This window comes from Balaenoptera borealis (genome assembly GCF_965194805.1).
Source record: "Balaenoptera borealis genome assembly, chromosome: 12".
NCBI classification, from domain to species: Eukaryota; Metazoa; Chordata; class Mammalia; order Artiodactyla; family Balaenopteridae; genus Balaenoptera; species Balaenoptera borealis.
The window spans coordinates 52,840,637-52,863,908 of record NC_138869.1 but is presented as its reverse complement, the minus strand read 5'-3'; the positions used below and the strand labels follow the sequence as shown (position 1 = coordinate 52,863,908).

At 45.3% G+C, this 23,272-nt stretch overlaps 1 protein-coding gene across 8 annotated transcripts in view; it reads left to right on the top strand.

Annotated features, from left to right (window-relative positions):
* The window catches only part of ITGA9 (integrin subunit alpha 9), a 356,726-nt gene that overhangs the window by 313,987 nt on the left and 19,467 nt on the right, over positions 1-23,272 (top strand). For 3 of the 8 annotated variants that reach the window (XR_014232874.1, XM_082348369.1, XM_082348370.1), the window contains 3 exons: positions 4,770-4,895; positions 6,671-6,790; positions 10,870-10,971. Coding sequence is in view for 7 of the 8 variants with exons in the window: in XM_082348369.1 (XP_082204495.1) it covers positions 4,770-4,895; positions 6,671-6,790; positions 10,870-10,971 (348 nt within the window). In the remaining variant the exon portion in view is untranslated. The other 5 variants (XM_082348373.1, XM_082348372.1, XM_082348374.1 and 2 more) reach the window with 5 other exon arrangements.

The following is a 23,272-nucleotide window of genomic DNA, read 5'->3' as shown; positions in this document are numbered from 1 at the left end:
AGTAGATATGGCCTATTCCAGCTCCCAGAGGTCCTGGAAGATGAGCAGCCGTGTCATGGGAAGCATTTGGACTCAGAGAGTCTGGAAAATAGATGAGAAGTGGGTGGACAGGGATGAGCAGGGGGCAATGGCCGCAGAGTCCCTGGCCAGCCACGGAAATGAAGCTGTTGGATATGAGTGCCATAGTGCTTGGATTGTCTGCAAGAAGAAAACCTTGCATCTCCTTGATGATTTCACCACCAGACAGGGTGGTTAGAACCCAGTTGTGGGGGGTGGATGCTTAGTAATTGCTTGTCTATGTAGCAGGAGACTAGGTGACCCCCTGCTCTAATGAAAATGCAGGAGAATCCTCAAGGGGCATACTTAGCAACTGAGGACAACCTTAGTGATCACGTAGGCCACCATCCTAATTTCACAAGTGGGGAAACTGAGGCCCCAGAGACCTAAACTGCATCAGCTGTTAGGAGCCCAGGACCGTCAAGTTCATCAAGGCCATCTGTGCCCGAGGATTCCTTCACTGGGTGCCGCTTGCTGCCACCAACCAATCACGTGACCTTGGACGAGTCACAGAACTCGGGGCCTCTGGTTCCTTATCTGTCAGCCGAGGCCATGGGACTGTATGATCTTGGAGCTGCCTTCCAGAAACAACATTCCAGGATGCTCTGTTCCCCTTCCAGCCTGAGACAGCATGGAGTGGCCTGGCCTCCCAGCCAGCAGGCACTTTATCTCCCATGGAGCAGAAGTGGGTCAGGATGGAGGACTTTGGGATTCCTGGGCTTGTAGCCTCATGGTTCCTTCCCTTTGACCGGGGTAAGAACAGGAAGGGATGGTTTCCCTCCACCTCCACCTCCACCCCCAACCCCTCCATGACTCCCACCCCAGCCCCATCCTCAGCCTCTGTACCTAAGAGGCAGGGAGGTGGTTGCAAACAGATCTCTGGAGCTGGATGGCCTGCGCTCCAGCCCAACTCTGCTGCCTGCCCTCTGGGAGACCTGGCCCCCCCTGCCTCTCAGCTTCCCCATCTGTAAAATGCTGACAGTAACAACACTCGCCTCACAGGGGTGCACGGTGAGGGCTGCACAAGTGTCGGGTACCATTGTGTCCATCACACACGTTCTATCCATGCACACAGAACAATCCCTCACCCTCATGACCCTGGCCAGGGACCAAGTTGCTCATTTTTGCTGAGGGAGCGTCTACAACCAGATTAGCTGGTCTGAACCAGACCCATGCAGCACGGAGCAACCTTCGGCCTCCTTTGAGAGAGGACCACCCTGAACCTCCCGGAAAAACGTCGTTTTCCCCGATTGAAGTGATTCCCATGTAACCACAGTCGGGAGCACGACTGGCTGAGACTTTCATTCACCACAGACTCAGCCTCCACTTCCCTCCTCCAGATTCCCCTGAGGCAGATCAGATGTCACATCAGATCACATCACGTCCCTGTCATCACCCTGTTCACAGGCCCCTAAGACTCTAGGGGAAAAGAGGAAGATGGAGCTCCAAGCTGTGTCTGTGCCCCACGTGTTGGCACCGGTTGCTCCTCCCACCTCACCCTGTGGTTCCCAGCACCCTCCCCCAAGGTGCTGGTGTCCTGTGGGCATGACAGTGAACCTGGCTGGGTTGGGACTCTGCTCCTACGCTTCCCCTCCCTGCTTGGAAACCCGAATCGCCCATTGCAGAGCCAGGAGGAGCTCTGCCCCATCCCTGATTTTAATTAGGAACGGATGCATCCTGCAAGACTCAGAGTTCCGTCTCTCTCAACCCAGACCAAATGTGTTTGGGGGGCCAGGCCTGGTCATCTCCACAGAAGAACATGAATCCCACAGGGCTGCAGAAGGACCGTTTCTCCAGTGGCTTTTCAGCAAATGTCCACTCCAGAAGACAAACAGGAAAAGCGGAGACCCACGTGCTTCCGAGTAAAATATGATTGGAATTAACATGAGCACACACATTCAAGTTCTCAAATGTTCAATGAACAAAATGTTTTCTATCTGCGAGGTGCCATATATGCCCAAATAGAGGGCAACCCCCAAAGAACACAATACACCACTTTTCTAAAGAGGTAAATTTAACAGACTTTTTTGGCCAACTTGACAGGAATCAGAACTGTGATTGCTTTTGGGCTGGGGATGGGAATTGACTGGAAAATGGCCAGGGGAAACTTTCTGGAGGGATGGACGTGCTCTGTCCCTTCACTGGGGTGGTGGTTATGTGGGTGATTTCATTTGTCAAAATTCATCAGATTATACCCTTAAGATCTGGACATTTTTAGGGAATGTACATTTTAACCTCAATTTAAAAAAAAGAAAAGTAAATATCTACTTGTAATACTTAACCTAATCATGTAGTTGCGCACTTAAAATTATAAAAGAATACCACATTAATTTATATTACTCTTTTTACTCACACATTTCACAAAATGATTTTATGCAGATGTGCATCTTTTGAGATCAATGGATAGCATTATTAAAGCCACTTTTTTAGTTGACAGTATTCCAAAGCATATCATCTTCAATTCATCTAATTTATTTGAAATGCGGAACATTTTGAATCCATGTTTGATGCTGAAATTTTATTGCAAGACACAAATACCCATTTGCATAACATTACAGCAGTTGTTTTTCTCATTTGTCTTAGAAGTGATTGTTCTTGATTCTCACGACATAATCAACTAATGTTTTGCTTTCCAAAAATGAGCTTTAAAATATTTATCACAACTTACAGTTGCACCCCAGGAATAATCACCACATCTATGTTAAATCTCATTGCCTCCTTCCCATTAATTCTTCTAGTGACCTCGAAAAGCATCCAAAACCAACACTGATTGAGACCATTTCAGACTGGTGTGTCCTCCCAGATTTTGTGGTTCGAATAAAGCAATTGAGAGAGTACCAAATTACTTACTGTTTTAAGGAACAGTAAGTGGTTGAGAATCTGCCTGTTTTAAGGAACAGTAAGTCCCTTGAGTTCCCTGGTGGTCCAGTGGTTAGGACTTGGCGCTTTCACTGCCGTGGCCCCGGGTTCAATCCCTGGTCCTCACAAGCTGAGAGGCGCAGCCAAAAACAAACAAACAAAATGCAATGCATTTTAAAGAACAGTAAGTCCCCAAACTATGAGAGACCTTTAAAGGCAACACTCTATTTTCTAAGAGTTAATTTGAGGAAATAAACCTTCATCTTATTTATCTTCAGGCATATATAGTAAATCCTGGCATATGTGTTCAGACCAAAGATAAAATAGAGATTAAATTTAGAGGTCTTGTTTTATAGTTCATTGTTCAAAGATTAGCATTGTTAGCTTAAGTTAGAAGTTTCCATGTAAAAAATTTAAACTAGACCTTGCTCCCTACCATGAATGAGAAGCTGAAACATTCTTGAATCAGTGTAAACACACTATATTTTACTCAAAGGCATTAAAGAAAGGAGAGTGTAGTTTAAGTAGATGATTCTGGTTAGAAATCAGATTGTAACACACAATCCTAAATTATGAATTACTAACAATTAATTTTGCAACTTGACCTTAAGTCATGTCAAAGCTTCAACTACACACAGTGTGATATGATAATATATAAAGAAGGCTTTGTTTTTTTCAACATTTCCAGAGTTTAGGCATCAAAAATAGTATTGTTCTTGGGCTTCCCTGGTGGTGCAGTGGTTGAGAATCTGCCTGCCAATGCAGGGGACACGGGTTCGAGCCCTGGTTTAGGAAGATCCCACGTGCCGCGGAGCAACTGGGCCCGTGAGCCACAACTACTGAGCCTGCGCATTTGTAGCTTGTGCTCCGCAACAGGAGAGGCCGTGGCAGTGAGAGGCCCACGCGCCGCGATGAAGAGTGACCCCCGCTCGCCGCAGCCAGAGAAGAGAAAGCCCTCACACAGAAACGAAGACCCAACACAGCCAAAAATAAAGAAATAAATTAATTAATTTTTAAAAAATAGTATTGTTCTTAAAGAAACCAACATGGAAGACTATGTACTGTTGTTTTGATCTTTTTTTAATGTTGCTGTTGCTCAGCATTGTTTTTCCACTGGTCTTTTGAAAGCTGTCAGAAGCAAAATCAGGTAACTCAGCAAGAGCTCCCCAGGGCATATAAGCTCCTGTATGGCTCAATGCAGTGGATGCCATTTTTTTTTTTTTTTTTTTTTTTTTTGGTAGCAGAATCCTGGTTTTAAATGACATTATGTGTGGTTGATGCTCTAGTTGGAACAGAGATGGGAGCCCAGAGCAGTCCTGCTTGGTGCCCCTTCTCCTCTCTAGGGAATCCACTGAGGGGTTCCACAGCACCTAGAGGTTCCGTGGAACACAGTTTGAAAACCTCTGGCAGTGGACCATGCCTAAAGGCTGGAACTCAGAAGATCTCAGTTTAAAACCTGAGTTCTGGTCTGTGTGACTGTTAGCAAGTAATTTAACCTGAGCCTCATTTTCTTTCTCCAGACAAAGAACATGAATGCTCATCTCAGAGAGTTGCTATAAGGATGTTTTTAAAGTTTATTTTGTTCCTTAAGTCTTACTCTTCCTTGGTCACAACTCACTTGCATGTTGTGTGCCATCTCAATTATTTAACGACTTAGCATCCATGTTTTTTATTATTTGGCCTTGTTGATGCTACTACTTCTGCCTGTCAGCTTTTCAGCCATTAGTGTCCCCTGGAGAATGGACCAGGGGGAACAGTTGACTTTGGGCTCTACCGCAACTACAATAAGGGATTCCAGGCTCATGATCCGTTCTTGGGATGGACCACTCTGACAGGTTTCTTTTCATTTTCAGGTGGGCCAGGAGAAGGGAAACTGTTCTTTCCAGAAAAACCCAACCCCCTGTATCATCCCTCAAGAACCAGAAAATATCTTCCATACAATATTTGCTTTTTTCACAAAGTCGGGAAGAAAAGTCTTGGTAAGAATTTGCTTACTTGTTGGGTTAACATGGGTGGTCCTCATTAGGAAGGCAAGTCTGAGATGAGAAGCCAGTTTTCTATTTGGCATTTATTATTTCCCAAATCTGGTTTTAATCAATTGGCTTAGGAAGTCACAAGGACTGTAGTCAACTCCTATTTTTCAGCCTGAGGTTTCTATCAAAGTGTTAAATTTACATTTCAAATTCCATTGGCTGGCACAGGGAAAACCTTTGCAACCCACCAAGCACAAAGTTAAACATTTCTCCCACTAGTATGAGTCTAATCAAGAGTGATGGTTCTCGTACAACCACTTTGTATACCACTATTGGGCAGTATATACTAAAACTAAACATATCTATACCCTATGACCCAGCAGTTCCACTCTCAGGTATATCCCCAAGAGAAACAAGTACTTGTATCCCCCCAAAGACATGGACAAGAATGTTCACAGCAATCTTATAATAGTCAGAAACTGGGAACAATCCAAATATCCATCACCAGGAGAATATATAAACAATTGCAGTGTACCCATACACTGGAGTATTATGAGCAATAAAAACTGCTACACCAACAACATAAGTAAATCTCACAGATATAATATTAAGTGAAAGGAGCCAGAGACAAAAGGACACATGTTGTAATATTTGACTTACATGAAGTTCAGAAATAGCAAAGCTATCCATGGCAATGGAGGTCAGGATAGCAGTTAATTTTGGAGGAATACTGACAGTCATGGGCATGAGGGAACCTGCTTAGGTGCAAGAAATGTTCTATATCTTGATCTGTTATAAACGTATGTAAAAATATGTCAAGATGGATCCTTAAGATTTATTCTCTTTACTGTATGTAAGTTATACCTCAACTTTTTAAAAAGTGAAGGTATTAAAGATGGAATCAGATGCTTTTCCACAACCTCCTTTCTCCGTGTCTTTGGTTACATCTCTTCAGCTCCTTATTTCGGCCACGGCACGTCTCACTGACATTTCCTTCCTCGATTTTTTTTCCGGTGGAAGTTGTAGGACTGTTTGCCATTTGGAAGGTTGGAATATTTTTACTTACATAATGCTGATGATCAGCTATTTTTTTGAAGCCCTTAGAATTGTTAGATATATTGATATCTAGTTGTTTGACGGATGCAACTCTGTATCTGGCTGAAATTTTTACCCCACATGTGAAACATTGTGAAGGTATGTTTGCACATTTTGGATCCTACAATACAAAAGAATTCCTCCTTTGTAACTTAAATTTGGAATTTAGGTTTCTAGCTGTAATTCGTGTGTTTTCTTGGTTTAACGTGTTTTTCTTTACTCCTGTGGTTTCTTGAGTCATGTGACTTTTGTAGCCCTTTAATTTGCCCAACCTAAAAATTGGGCATGAAAGTGTATTTGTCACTTCACAGGCAGAAATCACATAATCTAGGACATGCACCTCGTGTTCAAAACTCATAAGAGGAGTGCTCCCAAAATATGTAAATGTGTTTCTTTAAAAACAAAACAAACAAAAAAAACCCTTCTTTCTCCTTACAAATCCAGTTTTTTGGTAGGGTGTACCAGTGAGCTTAGACTTGAAGGCATGTTCTGGTGCCTGCCAGGCAGGAAGTCCCTTGATTGCCCTCTGGTGGCAAGAAGGAATGATTGCATCTTCCTATGGATTTCCTCTACCTGGAATGGCCTTGGTCCTCAGAATAGAAGCTCACAGAGCCCTCTGTGCTATAAATGCTGTGCTCTTGTCTGTTCTTAATACGGTTTGATCATTCTCTGTTTGTTCTTCTCAGGACTGCGAAAAGCCAGGAATTTCTTGCCTAACAATGCACTGTAATCTTAGTGCACTGGCTAAAGAAGAAAGTCGTACTATAGACATTTACATGCTGCTGAACACAGAAATACTGAAGAAGGTAAGTCCTGGGAAGCTGTACTATTGGGGTTCATTTAAAAGCATTTGAATTGGTTTCCTCAGAAAAAACTCTGCCTGCCCCCTTTAAAAAACTGCCCTGGATAGCACCATTGGTAATTCTGCTGCAGATGATGCCAGGGAAACATACCAGACCCTTGTTATTCAAAGTCTGGTCGGAGGACCAGCAGTATCAGCATCACCTGGGAGCTCCTTAGAACTGCAGAATCTTGGACTCTACCCCAGCCTTTAGGAATCAGCATCTCTGTTTTAACAAGCTCCCTAGGTGTTTTGTTTGCACAGTTGAGTTTCTCAGACTTTAGCTTGCGTCAGAATCACCTGGAAACCTTGTTAAACCACAGATTCCTCAGGGGGCAGTCTGAGGGTCTGCATTTCTGAGGAGCTTCCAGGTGATGCCATTACTGCTGTTCTGGGGACCACGTTTTAGATCAGGGGTTTTCCTTAAAGGGCCAGTAGTAAATATTTTAGGCTTTACGGGCTATACAGTGTCTTGCCACTGCTCAGCTCTGCCATTGTGTTGTGAAAGCAGCCATAGACCATACTCAAATGAATGGGTGTGGCTGTGTTCCAATAAAACTTTATTTACAAAAACCAGCAAAGGGCCGGATTTGACCCATGAGTCATAGTTTGCAAACCCCTTGTTTAGATGACACCTTGTTTTTCAGAATTCCAACTTTTGAATCTCAGATAACTTTTGTTTTTTTAGGGTTTTTTTTTTTTTAGCTTTTATTGGAGTATAGTTGATTTACAATGTTGTGCTAGCTTCAGGTGCACAGCAAAGTGAACCAGCTATACATACACATATATCCACTCCTTTTTAGATTCCCCTTGCACATAGACCATTACAGAGCACTGAGCAGTGAATCTCAGATCACTTTACTATTATAAGTTTATAAAAGTGGTTCATAAAAAATACCTCAGTCCGTGAATTGGTGGCCCTTAAAAAAATCATACACATTCACTATGATTTATTTTAACATAAACGCTGCTGAGTATGAAAGGCTACATCCAACAAGAATCTTCTAAAATAATCACATGTGAAGCTAAAACAAAATAGGCATGTTAGCCACAGAGATTCTCTTTATTTTCCTTCGGAAAAACTAAATGTGTTAGTCTGTATAAAACTGTCAGTGTATAAATGAATATCCTTAGAAAAGTCATTCCAGTGTTATTTTTTAAATTAGGCATGGCAGTAACATGTTGGCCTGATATGTCACAGGCACAGGGGGATACAGGATGTTTTACCCACTCTCTGTCTCCGGCTGGTGAACAGTTCTGCTTTCCCTGGATTCTTGGAGGGAAATCGGTTTGGGGCAAGTTGAGTGCACACAGCACTGCTTCCCTGTTGTACCTCTCCCTTTGAAAAGGATAGTGTTGGGAGAGGACCAGGCATGAACTAGAGCACCCCTGGTCACCCTATGATTCCAGAATGTCACATCACAGGAAGTGCCTTACTGTCCTGGGTCCCCAGGACAGGTTGAGGGATTATGATTCTGTATGCTTACCCATCCTGTTCATCTTCTTGATAAACGGCCCTGGTGACAGTTTTATTCCCTGTGCCACACTTGCCACTGTTGACAGAACCCTGATACGGCACTGATGGCAGGAAGCCACTCTGATTTCTCTTTCAGCCTCAACCCAGTTGGCTGATGCTTGCACTTACAAATTAGTCATTAGTACTAATTTAATCGCAAAGCCTCAAAGCCTTCCTTGTCCCCAGCTCTGGCCTGGTCTTGTGCAGCTTTCTCTCTCTCTCTCAGTGATCAATGGTGACCCTTTGCCAAGGAACATGTCCCAGTGACTGCTGTCCCCGTGGGCCATCCAGCCCAGTCTGCATCCCAAGACAGCAGGAAGCCATGGGGTGTCGTATGCGGATGTTGGAGAACCGTTCTCCCTACTGGTGCCCTTTCAGCAGAAACCAGCAGAAATCCCAGGTGCAGAGGAAAGCCTCTGTCAGGCCCCCAAGGCCAGCCACGCCTCCCTAAGGATATGGAGCAGAACCAGCCTTGTGGTTCCCTGAGCCACCACTTCTGTTAGTTTTCCTTTGACCTGAAGGTCTGGCCACAGACAAGGGAATTTGAGGTTTTATTGTTTTGACCTTAACAAGTTTTCATTTGAAATGTAGGATCTGATTTTTTTTAATCATCAGAGGATTCCAGTTTCTTCCAAAGTATTTGTTTTTTACAACCACAAGGGGCCTGTTCTGTGCCAGGCTCCTCATCTGCTCGGCCTTTAACTTTGACAGGTATCATCGTCATCATCATTATTATTATTGTCATTAGCAATGTCCGAGATGATGATGATGGTGATGATGATGATCTAAGATTGAAAAGACAGTATATCCTGACCCATGAAACCACAAATCTACAGAACTGTTAAACTGGTAAAAGATTGCTGCATACAAAATTATTTACTGTTTAATATGAGCTCACTGAAACATTTTTTTTTGAGTGACAAGCTTCCCAGAAGCACTTCAACTGTGTTTTGTTGCTATTTTAGAGAAGGACAATAATTAGTGTGTAACTCCCAGGTAAAGTACACATAGTGGCATCCCCGGGTGTCCTCCCAGGAAGGTTTGTGGTTTCTTTGGAAAAGATGAGCTGAGCCCCTTGGAACTCTTTTCTGTAGAGAGAGTCCTTTACTTTCATTTTTGGGGGGTAGGTTTAACCAGAAGTGGGTCAAAGCTGGCATCTGATAGGTACCTCCTTGCATGGCAGGCATGCTGAGTAAATGTAGAAAGACACCTTGCCGGCAGAGCCCAGCTGCCCCCACAGGTGGGATGCCTTCTGCCCTCTGTTTCCACCATGGGAGGCAGCCTGCCTCTCCCTCCACAGTCAGTGCAGCCCCATCTGGACCACCGGCTCGACGTTCTGGCCCTTCCCTAAGCCATAGTTTTGCCAGCGCCTGTCTTCTTCCAAACTCTTCCATCACTGCCTTGGAGCCATTCTCTCATTATCTGGATCGGTGGCTTTGAGCCCACACCAAGGCTTCTGCCTGCAATGGCTGGTGGGCTCTTCCTGAGACTTTCCTGGGCCAACCTCCCTCCCCCCATCCCCTTTCTCATCGGGCCATCACCTAATTACAGTAAGTTCCCTACATAAAAACCTTCCTCAAGTTGTGAACTTTCAAAGACGTGAACGTGCGTTCCATCAGCATCAGGGGTGAGTGAAATTGCAGCTTGCCCTCCGTCTCCTATTGCTGACGGTCCTTCAGCTCTACCATCTCCCACCTGCTCTCCCTCCTCCAGTCAGTAACTCTTCTTGCCTGTTCACTCGATGCCAGCCCTGTATGCCAGCTGTTGTACTACTGTACTTCTCAAGGTACTGGACTGTAAGATTAAAATGTTTTCTTTATTTTTTGTGTTTGTGTTTCATGTAATATTTTTGTGAAAAGTATTATAAACCTATTACAGTACTGTACTATTTATATAGCCGATTGTGTTAGTTGGGTACCTAGGCTAACTTTGTTAGACTTACGAACGCACTATCGGTACGGAACTCGTTCACATGTGGGGAGACTTACTGTATAAGCTAGATGCTCTCCCCCTCTCATCCCTCCATCAGGTACCCTCTTCCCAGCTTAAATGGCTTTGACCCCCCCAACCAGCTTCATTTAAGAGCAAAGAAAGAGTTAAAAGGAACTCATGTGGAGAGTTTGAGGGTTGTGGTCAAGGCAGGAAGATGCTTGAGAAATGTAAATCAGATACCTTCTATGGAATGCCAGGCCTAGATTTGTCGTACACAATTAACAGCTTTATTTATTCTCTGCTCTTTGGGAATATGTCAATACCAAGATCCAAATATCTGGCTCCTGCCACTTGGAAACCACAGCACACAAGCCTGCATGTGCTGATGACTCAGCAAAACTCCAGAGCTTTTCAGCCATCCACTATGATATGAAAGAATCCTCAAGAGAGAGACCGGAAATCTCTTGTCTCATTCAGTGATAGAAATTTTTGTCTGGTCCACATGGAATCTTTGAATTTCAGTTCTGCCTGGGACCTCGGGGCCCAGCCATTGTGATTGAAAAGTCTTACAGTGAGTTGTGTTGTTTCTTCCTCAGGACAGTTCATCTGTCATCCAGTTCATGACCCGCGCCAAGGTGAAGGTGGACCCTGCCCTGAGGGTGGTGGAGGTAGCCAGTGGGAACTCAGAGGAGATGACGGTGAGTCGGTCACCCCCCCAACACACAGCCCTCCTCCAAGGGTGAGGGAATCTGGGTGACTTGGGAGACTTGGTGCTGGCATTTGAGGGTAAAGGCGGTCTCTAAGCCAAGATGTCAGCTTTGTGGTAGACCCAAGACCTTGCCTGCCTTGGCTTCCAGGCCCCCATGGAGAACTTCTGCGGTCTGCTCTTGTTGTGATAGCCATGTTCTCTGGGATGCTGTTGTTATGTGAAAGCTCCCGGCTATGACCAGACAAAGGAAAAATCTTCTGGAAGTACCCTTGACAGGGCTTGCATTTCCATTCTGGAGCCAAGACTATTTTTATTTTTCTCAGACCTTTCCCTGAAACCTCATCTGCCTTCACAGTCACATTGCTCCATGGATAAACGCTGGGTGTTTCAAAAACAAGTTGTTTGAGTAACCTGAAGGGGTCACATCCTAGTTGCCAAGTCCTAGAAACTCCTCTTTCATTCCCTACCTAACCCCGTATCCTCTATCACAGCAGTCCCCAACCTTTCTGGCACCAGGGACTGGTTTTGTGGAAGACAGTTTTTCCACAGGGTATGGGGGGAGGGTTCAGGTGGTAATGCCAGCAGTGGGGAGCGGCAGATGAAGCTTCGCTGTCTCACCTGCCGCTCACCTCCTGCTGTGCGGCCCAGTTCCTAACAGGCCGGTACTGGTCTGTGGCCCGGGGGTTGGGAACCCCTGCTCTGTGAAGTGCAGTCGGTAAGCAGCCTCAAGATGGAATATGTGGCAACTGGGAGCTCGGATGTGGGGTGTGGGAGAGGCTGGAGGGGAAGGGGTGCTCTTGGAAATTTTCTGCCTTTTATTATTTTTCAGGGGCAGGAGGCAGGGGGGAGGCTCATTCTCTGACACCCACACTGAGGTCCTAGGCACATGGGGAGACAGCAGCCTCTGAACTGGTTTGGCCAATGAGCTATGCAATGATGCTAGCCTTTTGCATCTCCTTTCCTGGAATTTACTTCTCTCAAGGGAGACTTTACCCTCTCTTGGAAGAGTGAATATTGCTGTGACAAATTTACAAAAGTGAAAAATTCACAAAGATTAATTACTTACAAAGAAAAAATGGTTAGCTTATTTTCCAATAACAATGGAGACACCACATGTCTAAATGTTAGGATGAGGATCAGCGCAAAGCCCACTCTTATAAGACCCTGGTTAGGAAGGGTTCATATAGAAAATAAATGCCTGGGGACTTCCCTTGTGGCGCAGTGAATAAGAATCTGCCTGCCAATGCAGGGGACACGGGTTCGATCCCTGGTCCGGGAAGATCCCACATGCCGCGGAGCAACTAAGCCCGTGCACCACAACTACTGAGCCTGCGCTCTAGAGCCTGCGAGCCACAACTACTGAAGCTGGCGTGCCTAGAGCCCATGCTCCGCAGCAGGAGAAGCCACCGCAAGGAGAAGCCCGCGCAATGCAACGAAGAGTAGCCCCTGCTCTCTGCAACTAGAGAAAGCCCGTGCACAGCAACGAAGATGTAATGCAGCCAAAAATAAATAAAATTAAATCTTTACAAAAAAAAAAGAAATGCCCAGGACCTCCATGAACTCTCAGTCCTGAGCAAGAAAAAAAAGCATCAGCTGGTACAGAATGAATAAGAATCTGTGAGGATGGTAAAGCTGCCCCAGGCCGTGGGTATTGCATGCCTGATGCAGGGAAGGACTGTCAGATGCAGACCTTAACTCCTCTACTCACATCGAGAAGTTGTCCACACAGTCATTTTAATAACAGAAACTGAATGGGATGAAATGGAATGATGCTGGAGTCCTTCACTCCTAGGGTCAGTGTTTATGGAAGATCAAATATTTGGAGTTGACCTTTGCCTTTTCCTCCTTGCCTTTTGGCCATTTAACTGCTAATTCAGACTTTTACCTGGGGATTGAAAAAGAATGGAGATTCACTGCTCATTGTCACAGCTCTGGTTAAAAAGTTTCGTAGGATGAGATACATGCCCAACATGAGAGGTTTGGAATGTTCTGGTAGACCACTGTGTTCCCAATTAAGAGTTAACGGAAGTAATTAACAGGTTTCCTACAGGTGGAATCCCTTGGGTAAATGAAAAAATTATCATGGGCGCATTGCCCTTGATTAGAACATGGAGCTGTGGGATCCAGGAAAACATTGCCTAACACCCCATTGTTGGATTCTGAGTCATCTGTACGCCCCCAAAATACCACTTCCATTAGTTACTGTTCCATTTTGAGCACTATGGTAATATTATCATTATCAAGAGTTCTTTGGAAGAAGCTCTCATTTTCAACTGGTTTTTTTCCAGTACTCTAAGAAAAAAAGGCACCCGTCGGAATCCCACAATGCCCCCACCTTCCTCCTTTCCATAACTTTGCCTTTCAATCCGTGAGCCAAGATGAAGTACTACAATCTGTTCTCAACTTTCCTGGCCGAAAAAAAAAAAAAATTTTCTGAGTAGGAAGGTTTGCCTTTTTAGAACAAACACGTTCCACCCTACATGTTTCTTCTGAATGCCTGGCACTCTGTTAGTTGTTCATTGGAAGGGAAATTTCCATAGAGGCTAGCCACCAAATTTAAATCGGGCAAAATATCGCAGGCTTTTAGATCAGACGCCACATGTGTATGGCCTTGGAATGAACAGGAAGTGTATTTGCTGCTGGCAACGAGCAGGGTGTGGGTGAGAAGAGGAAAACAATCCAGTTTTTAACCACATAAAGTGCACATGGTGATAATTCAACTGACAGGCAAATCAAATAATTTTCTTGGGACTCTGTGTCTTTTATTTTTATGCCATGGTACGGGGAGTGCTTTACAGGGCGTACAGTTAAATACCTAGAAATATGTACTAGATATTTGAGGCATTTTCCTTGTTTACTAATAATACATTTGAGGTGCCCTTCCCAGGTGGGGTATTAGCACGTGTCCAAGGCCAACCACACCAGCTTACCTGGCTTTGTACAGACCCAAACCTGAGAACTGTGGATGAGATCTGAGTCACCGCATTCAGCGCTGATTGTGCTGAGAACACGCTGAACTCCCATCCTGTCCAACCCAACCCTTCCGGCTTTTCCGGCAGTGCTGCCAACAGCTGAGGCTAGAAACTCCCCAGGGGCAAACCAAGAATCTCCAGCACACCAGCTCTGCTCCTGAGAGCCACCGCCCCAAACTCCCTTCTCAGACTGTGTGAGAAGCTTGTATGAGTTACAGAGCAAATCTGTTTTCTTGATATTTTGAAATAGTGGAATACATGATGAACATGGAAATCCACAGATGGATAAGTAAGTCATTGCCATGTGGAGTGGGCACCAGGCTGAGATTCTAGGTACCAGCAGGAGAGACTGACTCCGTCTCATTTTAGCAGAATCAGAATGGATTAGAAGGCTATTGGGTAGCTCTCAGAATTGCCAGGAAGGCTGGGGATATGACAGACCTGCGGCGCCAGGACCACAGGCTGGGTCAGGCCCCAGAAAGAGCCTGGCGTGGTACTCTGGACACTGCTTCCCTGGCTTCTCTCAGCCTCTTGCTCTGGAGTCAGGCAGGAGCCTCTCACTGGCTGAGGTTAGACCCTTGTCCCTGGGGTACCAGGCACCCCAGAAAGAGCAGGTGGCTGGCATTTTTGGCTATTATAGTAGAGCCTCACCCTCACCCCAAGACTCACCTAGAGGAGGACTCCCCAGCACTGGAAGGACGCTAAAAAGTGACAAATACCCCCTCCCATGTGCTTTTCTAATACCGAAGACAGCATGGGGCCAGCCAACCCCTGGTGCATCTTAGAGCTCCCATCTGAGCCAGTCTTTGTTCAGTCATTTAGACCACTTTGTCAGCTCCATTAATGAGAGACCGTGAAACTCTTTGTCCATAGGTGGTTTAGGAGTGTTTGTGCTTTGGGCTTTGTTTTGTTTTTAGGATGAATATGCTGGAATGAGCTACTTCCTTGCTGATTTGACAGGGAAAATGTCTGGGGCCTTCACCTTCTGCCCCGGGAATCATATGTCCAAAGAGGCGGTCACCTCCCTCCCGCGGTCCTCCTCTGCCGTCCCTTACCCTGCAGGTGGGGAGATGGGTCATAACTTTAACAAGTCCCCTGAGATTCTGCTGTGCCCTGCCTGGATTAGAACCACAAAGCCTCTTCCTCTAGTGAACAAAGGGCCTCTGATGCTCGGGGAGAATAGGTGACTTGCCCTGGATCTCACATCGCTGAGCCAAGAATAGTGTCTGGAGCCCTTGACTCCCCAGCCTGGTACTCCTTTCCCTGACCTGCAGCCACTCAGTCACACGGGAGGGCACTGGGCCTTCTTGGATGAAAGGGCCCCGACAAGTGCAAGTGTCCACTCTGGAAAGGACTGACTTGTTTTAAAGTCTGTCTGTTAAAACTGCCCAGGTACCCTTGGAGCCCAGCCAGCCCCTTCAGACTGGACCTGGCTCTCCTCACCCCAGTGGAGGCTTTCCCTGCTCAGTCTCAATCAGACTCCAGAACAAAGCCTCCAGCCTGCAGCCACGCTTTCACTTCTGAATAAACCTCCCCCTCACGCACGAATTGATCAGGAGAGCACGTTCCAGCTTCATTTTCTCTGAAGCCGTTCAAGTTCAGTTCCCGGTCTTGGCCCTTCCAGGAAGTCAGTACTTCTAGTTTGGCCTTGTCCTCTGTGAACAGGGAGCACTGCATTTTGCCCTTTGGAATTAGAAAAGCCTGGCTTCATATCCCATCTCCTTCCCATCCCAGTGGTGTGATCTTGGGTATCAGGTAAGCTCTGTAAGCCTCCATTTCCTCATCTGTAACATGGGAAACCTGCTTTCTACTTCCTGGAGGTTTCCCCTCCGTTTTGCTCCCTGCCACTGCCCCCCAACCCAGAGGGCATCATCTAAGGTGGTAAATGAGATTACTTTGAAAGGTGCCACCTATAGTTCTTTTGTTGTTTACTGCATCTTGAAACAAACTTTACAATTTTCTGTCACCGAATAGACTGTGACTTGTACTTTACCATTTATGTGAAAAATTACATTATACCCGGCAAGAGAGTTTTCCCCCTTCTTACACTGAGAGATACGATGAAGAAGAGGGTCACTGGAAAGTCATCACCACCCCCCCGCCATTCCCTGTCATCATCAAAAGATGGTAGGCGGTCCTCTCCCCTCACCCACTACCCCCAATGTGAGAATTAAGCTCTAACCATAAGGAACTGAGAAAAATCCCAGTGTGGTTTGCTGATTGTCACTATTTGCAGTTTCATTCAATGAATACTTATTGGGGGCTTGCTACGGGCCAGGCAGTGTAGAGACACTGTGGGTGCAATGGGGAACAAAGTAGCCATGGCCCCTGCCCTCCCAGAGCGACTGAGGGGGTGACAGTAAACAAGGAAGCAAACAAGGGTTTTATTTCAAATCAAGGTGAGTTCCATGGGAGTAACCTGCTCTAGATTGAGGGGAATCTAAAGGAATGTTTCTCCAAGGAAGCTGAGATCTAGAGAGTGAGGAGGGATTAGCTTGCCAAGCACAGGGAAGAGTGTCCCAGTGAGGAGGGAGAGCCATATGAAGACCCAAATAGCTTAGCGTGTTCAAGGCTGAAACACCAGTGTGGCAGCTACCTGGTGAGTGGTGAAGCCATCCATGATGGGAGACATGTGAAGACATCCATGATGAGAGACATAGGCGGGGTCACACCATATAACAACCAGGGAGCAGTTACAAAGGGAAGCCATTGCAAGCTTCTGTTTTGAGTGGGGAATGGCATGATCCAATATATATTTTTTAACACTCACAGGCTACTGTGTGGACAGTGGATTGTAGGGGGCTGCAAGAAGGTTGTGACCGTCACTTGGCTAGAGATGATGGTGGCCGAGGAGCTAGAAGTAGACAGGTAGCTTTATATCAGTAGAGGTCTAGCAGTTTGTGCCAGTCACATGTAGGGAGTATCTGTCCTAAAGGGTTGGGAGGGATCAGGTCACATCTTGGTGCAAAGCCCTTTGCCTGGTGCCTACGCATGGGCAGTCAGTTAATAGTGGCTCCCTTTGCATGAAGAGATGGCCAAGGATGGGAGGAAACAAATGAAGAATAGCTTCTCCCTCCCTCAAAACCTCAAGAGTCATGATCAGTTTACTCTAAACCAATGATTTCCAGCTGTCATCCTGATTATCATTATCATTTTTTTAAACAACACAACCCATTTCTAAATTGAAATGTGCTTTGGTTGAGTCAGAGGTGGGATGCCTGGAACTCCCCCAACTTGTATTTCCATTTTCCCTTGGGGGCCTCTGTATCCCCTCACCAAACCCCTAGGCTCTGTGGAGCCAAGGAAACCACTGCTATGGAAGGTTGTATTTTAGGACAAGGCTGCTGTCCAGTCCCTCAAATTCTTTGACTAGACATGAACTGGACCCCCCGGTAAACATGAACAAGAAAAAAAATTTTAGCCTCAAGGGGTGAACACTGCACTTGCACACGTGTGCAGACACACATGCTCAAGCACACAGACACACACACACACACAGACACACACACACAGTAGTGTGGTTTTGTGCTGGGAAAGCCTGAGCTGAAGAGGTTAGGAGAGGCTGCATGGACAGAGTGACCCCTGAACAAGTATTGAAAGCATTTTCTAAGTGGACAGGGGAAGGTCAGGCTCCAGATGGAGTCAGATGGTGTCTTAAGATAGATTCTCAAGAAGCAGACCCTCAGATGAGGAGGTGGGTGCAAGGATTTTAGGAAGGAAATGCTCCCAGAGAGATGGGAAAAGAAGTGAGGAGACAGGATAGGGAAAGAGAACAAGTGGACCAAGGATGAGATTCCAGTGGCCCCAGCCTTAGCGGAGCCCTGGAGCACAAATACCACCTCAGAATTCATCCTGCCTTGAAGCGAGGGAGCTGGGCTTTCTCACTCCTGTACGTGTCAGTCACTGGCCAGGGGCTGCCCAGGAGGTAATGAAAGCCAAGGTCCTCCTCTCCCCACGCGCCCTGGGGGCAGGTGGCCTCTGACAGTGCCGTCCACTTAGAAGTGAACGCATGTAAAGCTGGGGTTGGACATAGGGAACTGATAGAGGGACCCGAGGGATGTGGGCAGACAACCAGTAGTGTAGGGTACAGATGGCAGTGGTCTCCACGCAGACACTGGGGGCTTGGCTCGACATGCCCTTCTGCGTCCCGTTGCTTAACGATTTTATTGTTTTCATTCGTATATGCTCAGTTCTTGTGATGTGCTGGGCATTTGATGTGATTATCGCCTATCACTCTCACATCACCCCTGTGAATGGGATATTATTACTCCCATTTTCTGATGAGGAGACTGAGACCCCCAGGTGAAGGGACCTACCAGCCTGAGATGCCACAGCTTGTCAGTGGAAGGGCTGGGTCTGGTGCAGGGCTGCCTGTTTGCAAGCCCGAGTCTCCCTTCACCCTCTGCTCCTTGGACCCCTGCTGTCCTGTTGCCTGGCCCTCGCACAGCAGGAGCACCACTCGGGCAGATGGTAGGAATGCAGCCATGGGTGGTGACAGCTGGCCCTTAGTCTTTGGAGCGACCCTTGGCTCCAGTGACCTCAGAAGCACATCATGCTCTGACTTAGTGGTCTGTTGATTCTGGAACTCTTTCCTGTTGTGGCCTGGTCCCTAACCAGATGCACAGCTACTCATCAAGAGAATTAGCACTCATCTAGGGCCCTCTGTAGCCTGCGGTAAAGGAGCTGCATTCCCCTCCTCCCTTTAAAGAGCAGTCATGAGGTTTCTCAGGAGTAATAGATATAAAACCTCTTAGCACCATGTCTGGCACACGGTAAGTTCTCAACAAATGTGACCCGTTCTTAACAATAAAGGAATTAGCACCAGCCCAGCTCATTCCTCTGCAAATTCTAACAGAGCAAGGAATTCCTGAAACCCAGCACCTGGCAGGCAGGGGCAAGTTTGACATCTTTGTTTATCACAGCACAGACTTACAATGTCCATCTTGCCAAATGCAATTTATTTTCTGTTCATTGATGTCATCTCCATAAGTCTTCGGTCTCCCCTGAGTGGGGATGCTTTCTAAAGGCTCTGTTCTGAGAGTGATTTAAGACATGGCTCTGCTGAGAACATTTCCTCCAGCTCCCACAACCCTTTATCCCTGCCCCCTTCCCCACTGGCTGCTAGATGTAATTAGAAGCAGATGAAAATGGCATTTCATTGTCCCAGATGTTCTTCTTTTACCACTTTTTATTTTATATAAATTCCTTCCCTCTGTGAGACCTGTGTGTGATGTCAGTTGTGGAAAGCATCTTGCCCTTGTAATTGACCTTCAGGCAGTGGGGCCTGGGGTTGAACCTCCATTCGGGTGCTGCTTATGCTGAGCTGTTCCCTCAGCCGTGGAAGCCCTCCGTCCAGCCAGGCCTGGGCCAGCCATACCCCATTGTGGTCATGTTCTCAAGCCTTTTGGAGACCTGAGCATTTCCAGCTATGACATTGGGCATATTTACAGTGGTCAGAACATAAAAGTTTCCAGAAACATACAAGTGAATCAAGTGCTGTGGTGCAGGCTTACCAGCTGCCTCAGACTGGAAGTTGGCTCCTGGTGGTTCCCTGACGCCAGCTTGCCAGCCTCAGGTGTGTTCAAGTTTACAGTAGCAGGCAGGATGCCCAGCGTGTGGGCCTGCCATCGCCCCTGCCAGATGTCTGTCCTCCTCAAGGACTCTACTGAGGCAAATCCTCGTGCTCCTCAATTCTCTTATGTTTTATTAGTTAACATCCAACACATGAGCCCTCCAGCTTCAGTCTGCTGCTGTGTGATCATTTATCCCTTCGTTGATGAGAACTTCTGCCGCCCCATCTCTCAGCCTCCTACCACCCTCTGAAACGTGCAGACTCCCCCTCAGCCTCCGTCTTTTTTCTCCTTTCATACTGGGAGTGTGGATCTCTGCTGGGGAAACCACTTCCCCTGCAGCCCTCTTAACGGGCCTGTTCCTTGAACCCCCACGTAAAGTTCTCCCGATGCGTTTTGCAGCCAGAGTGCTCTTTGCAAAATGCAAACCATGTCACTCCCTAGTTAGAACCTTCCATTGACCTCCCATGCCTCTTAAGATAAAGCGTATAATTATTTTTTTTTTTTAGGTTTAATTCCACAGTATTTTTAATGGCATAGTTAAAGCATCCCTTATTCCTCCTATGCTTATCAACAATTTTCTCAGGTAATTTTATGAATGAATCTGATGATTCTCAGGGATTATTTATAAGTAATTTTCAAAGCCATGCCTCAGGAAGACAAAAGAGTTTCTACGTTGCTTTTCAGAGCGATTTCCTCTCTACCTGAATGGAGAAGGAGAGTCAGAAGCTTGAATTTCAGTGTTTTATGAAAAGAAAGTAACCTATTAAACTAAATTATTTAGGAATTAGACATTAAGATCAAAATAACTGCAGGTTTGGTTTGATTTAGTGCAGCCATCAAAAAGCTAGATGGGGCCAGTTTTCAGATGGAAGCCACAAGCTTCTTTAATATAAAGGATATAATTCTTAACACAGCCTCCAGACCTTCCCATCTCTCCAGCTTCATCTTGAACATTTTCCGGTGGCTTCTTGTTCATTCCATTTGCTCCATGCCTACTGTCTGTTGGCAGTACTTCACCTCTGCCAGGCTCTCTTCTGTCACAGGGGGTTTGCACGTGCTATTCCTTTTTGGAATGTTGTTCATTTCCCTCTTTGACTAGTTAACTTCTGCTTACCCTTTAACTCTTAGCTCAAGCAGTCCCTCAAAAAACTTTCTGACTGCCATGCTTATCTTAGAGTCTTTTCTAACCATGAATCTCTCCTTTGGGGCACTTTCTAAAGTTATAATTTTGCATTTATATCTAACTGGCCAGTATTCTGTATAAGCTGGAAGCTCCATGAGGGCAAAGACTGCCTGTTTTATTCATCAATGAATCCCCACAGTGCCTGGCACATAGTAGGTCCTGTGTACACATTTGTTGGATGGGTGGATGGATGGATGGACGGACGAACAGACAGATGGATAGACAAACAAATGGACAGACGGGGTGGATGGGCAGATGGATGCATGTGTGGATGGATGGCCAGAACTCTCCCAAAAGAAATAACATTTGCCGATATATTTTTGAAGTAGAAAAAAGAGAAGCACACTCAGGAACTCCAGCTTCAAATCTCATCCTCTCTTCATTGCAGACTGAGTCATAGTCATACTTCATCAATGGTATGGCAAAAAGGACATTGAATTTATTAATCTGTGCCTTCATGAATCACATGATGAATCACTACCTTGGTCTAGGTGACGGGAGAACATGCATTCAAATCCTTGTTCTGTAAGAATTCACAGTTTACTGGAGTCCATAGACAGGAAGATACATCATTACCTTACAGAGTGAAGAGGACTTAGGACTGGGATGATGATGAAGTGCTCCACTGTGGTTTTAAAGCTAAGCTTTGTGGAGCCGTGGGTTCCCTTGAGTTGGTTCTGGGGCTGCTGGGCCTGGGGTAGAAGGGACTGGCTTGGGAAAGGGGACCGATCAGACAGGGCTCGAGCTGCCCACCTTCTTTATAAACAGAGAATCTCCATTTTTTTCTGTTTTATACATTGGGGTGCTAGTGCAGATTTTCTCTGCTAAGAGAAGTTGAAAATTGCTGTTTCCAAAAGCTCAGAGAATGATTAACTCTGCTGAAAAGAGCAGAGTAGGTCAGTCTTCTTGGAACAGAAGCTGTTGGAGCAGAGTCTCTCCTTTTAATTTTTTTTTAACTTGGCTTTAAAATGCTCAATTTTTTTAAAAAGTAGCTAAAAGTAGAAAAGAGAAAACAATACCTGTAGTATCAAAAAACACCTATTTACTTAAAAAATTTCCTATATTTTTCTGCAAAGCTGAAGTCTTCTATATGCTAAATTGATATTGATTTTTTCGTATAACTTTATAGCATTTATCATTTTTCCCATTTTATTATCCTGTTTTCTAAAGTATGTAAAACTTGGAAATCAGGCAAAAGATGATGTGTGTCCTTTCACACCTGGAGCATTCTCTATCCCCTTTCTACTCAAAGTGTGGTCCTTGGACCAGCAGCATCAGCATCGCCAGTGAGCGTAACCGTGATGTGGACGCTCAGGCCCCAATCCAGACTCCCTGATTCAGAATCTGCATTTTAACGAGGTTCCTCATGTGATTCTTACACACATTAAAATTTGAGAAAAACAACACTGTTCTAATAGTCCTGCCTAACTCCCTAGGGCCCATATTCTGTGAAGTTACATATTAGCTTATAGAAAACTAAGTTACAAATGCCTTTTGCCGGTAAAGATGAAAATGACTTCCGTCTGGCAGAAAATATAATCCCAAAGGTTATAGTTTATTGCCGTGTAAGGTATTAATCAGTTTTGTATCTGTTTTCAACATTCTTTTTTTCCTGTAACTACCTGCATTCTCAGATCCTTTTTTGAACTAGCTTTACCATCCTGCTGATTCCCTCAGTCATGAATTAAATAAATTTTTAATGTGTATTTGCTGCATATTTGTATGAGAGTCATGTTTTTAACTTTTTGAAAATCATACTTTGACAGCCAGATGTATTATCATTTTAACGGCTCTGTGGTATTCTACTTCGCGATTGCCGTAATTTACTCATCTCTTAGACTTTTAGGATATTTCTATTTTTTATTGAAGTAGAGTTGATTTACAATGTTTTGTTAGTTTCTGGTGTACAGCAACGTAATCAGTTATGCATATATATTCTTTTTTGTATTCTTTTCCATTAAGGATATTCCTAATTCTGTACCAATGTAAATAATTCTGCAGTGAACATCTTTGAATATAAAACTTTTCCTGTACTTTATGTTTCTTGCCTATGAGTAAATTTCCAAGTACAGAATTAATGGATCAAAGGATATGAACATTTGTAAGATAAGCAGTATTGGAGTTTGTCATCTGGACAAGAATGGAAGAGTCTTCCAAGGTGGCAAAAGCAGGCTGCAGAGAGGCAGGAGGCCACAGGTCCCACAGGGAGATAACTCTAACCAGCTAGAATGTGAGTACAGGTCCTGCCAGGGGCTGGAAAGGTAGGAAGGAGACCAGATTGTAAAGAGCCTGGTACCCTGAAATGTATATTTGGTATAAAGGGAAACCATCTGTAGTATAAACTGAGAAGTGCGTGATGAGGCCTGTGCTTTAGGAAGACAACTCTAACAGCAGAAAGTCTCCTCCAAAGCTCCTGAAATAGTGCTGGTGACAGAAGCTCAGGCTTGAACTGGAGCAATAACTGGGGAGATGGAGAAAAGATATTTAAAGAGGTACCAGGGATGGGATTAAGAGATACAGACTACTATGTATAAAATAGATAAGCAAGAAAGATTTATTGTG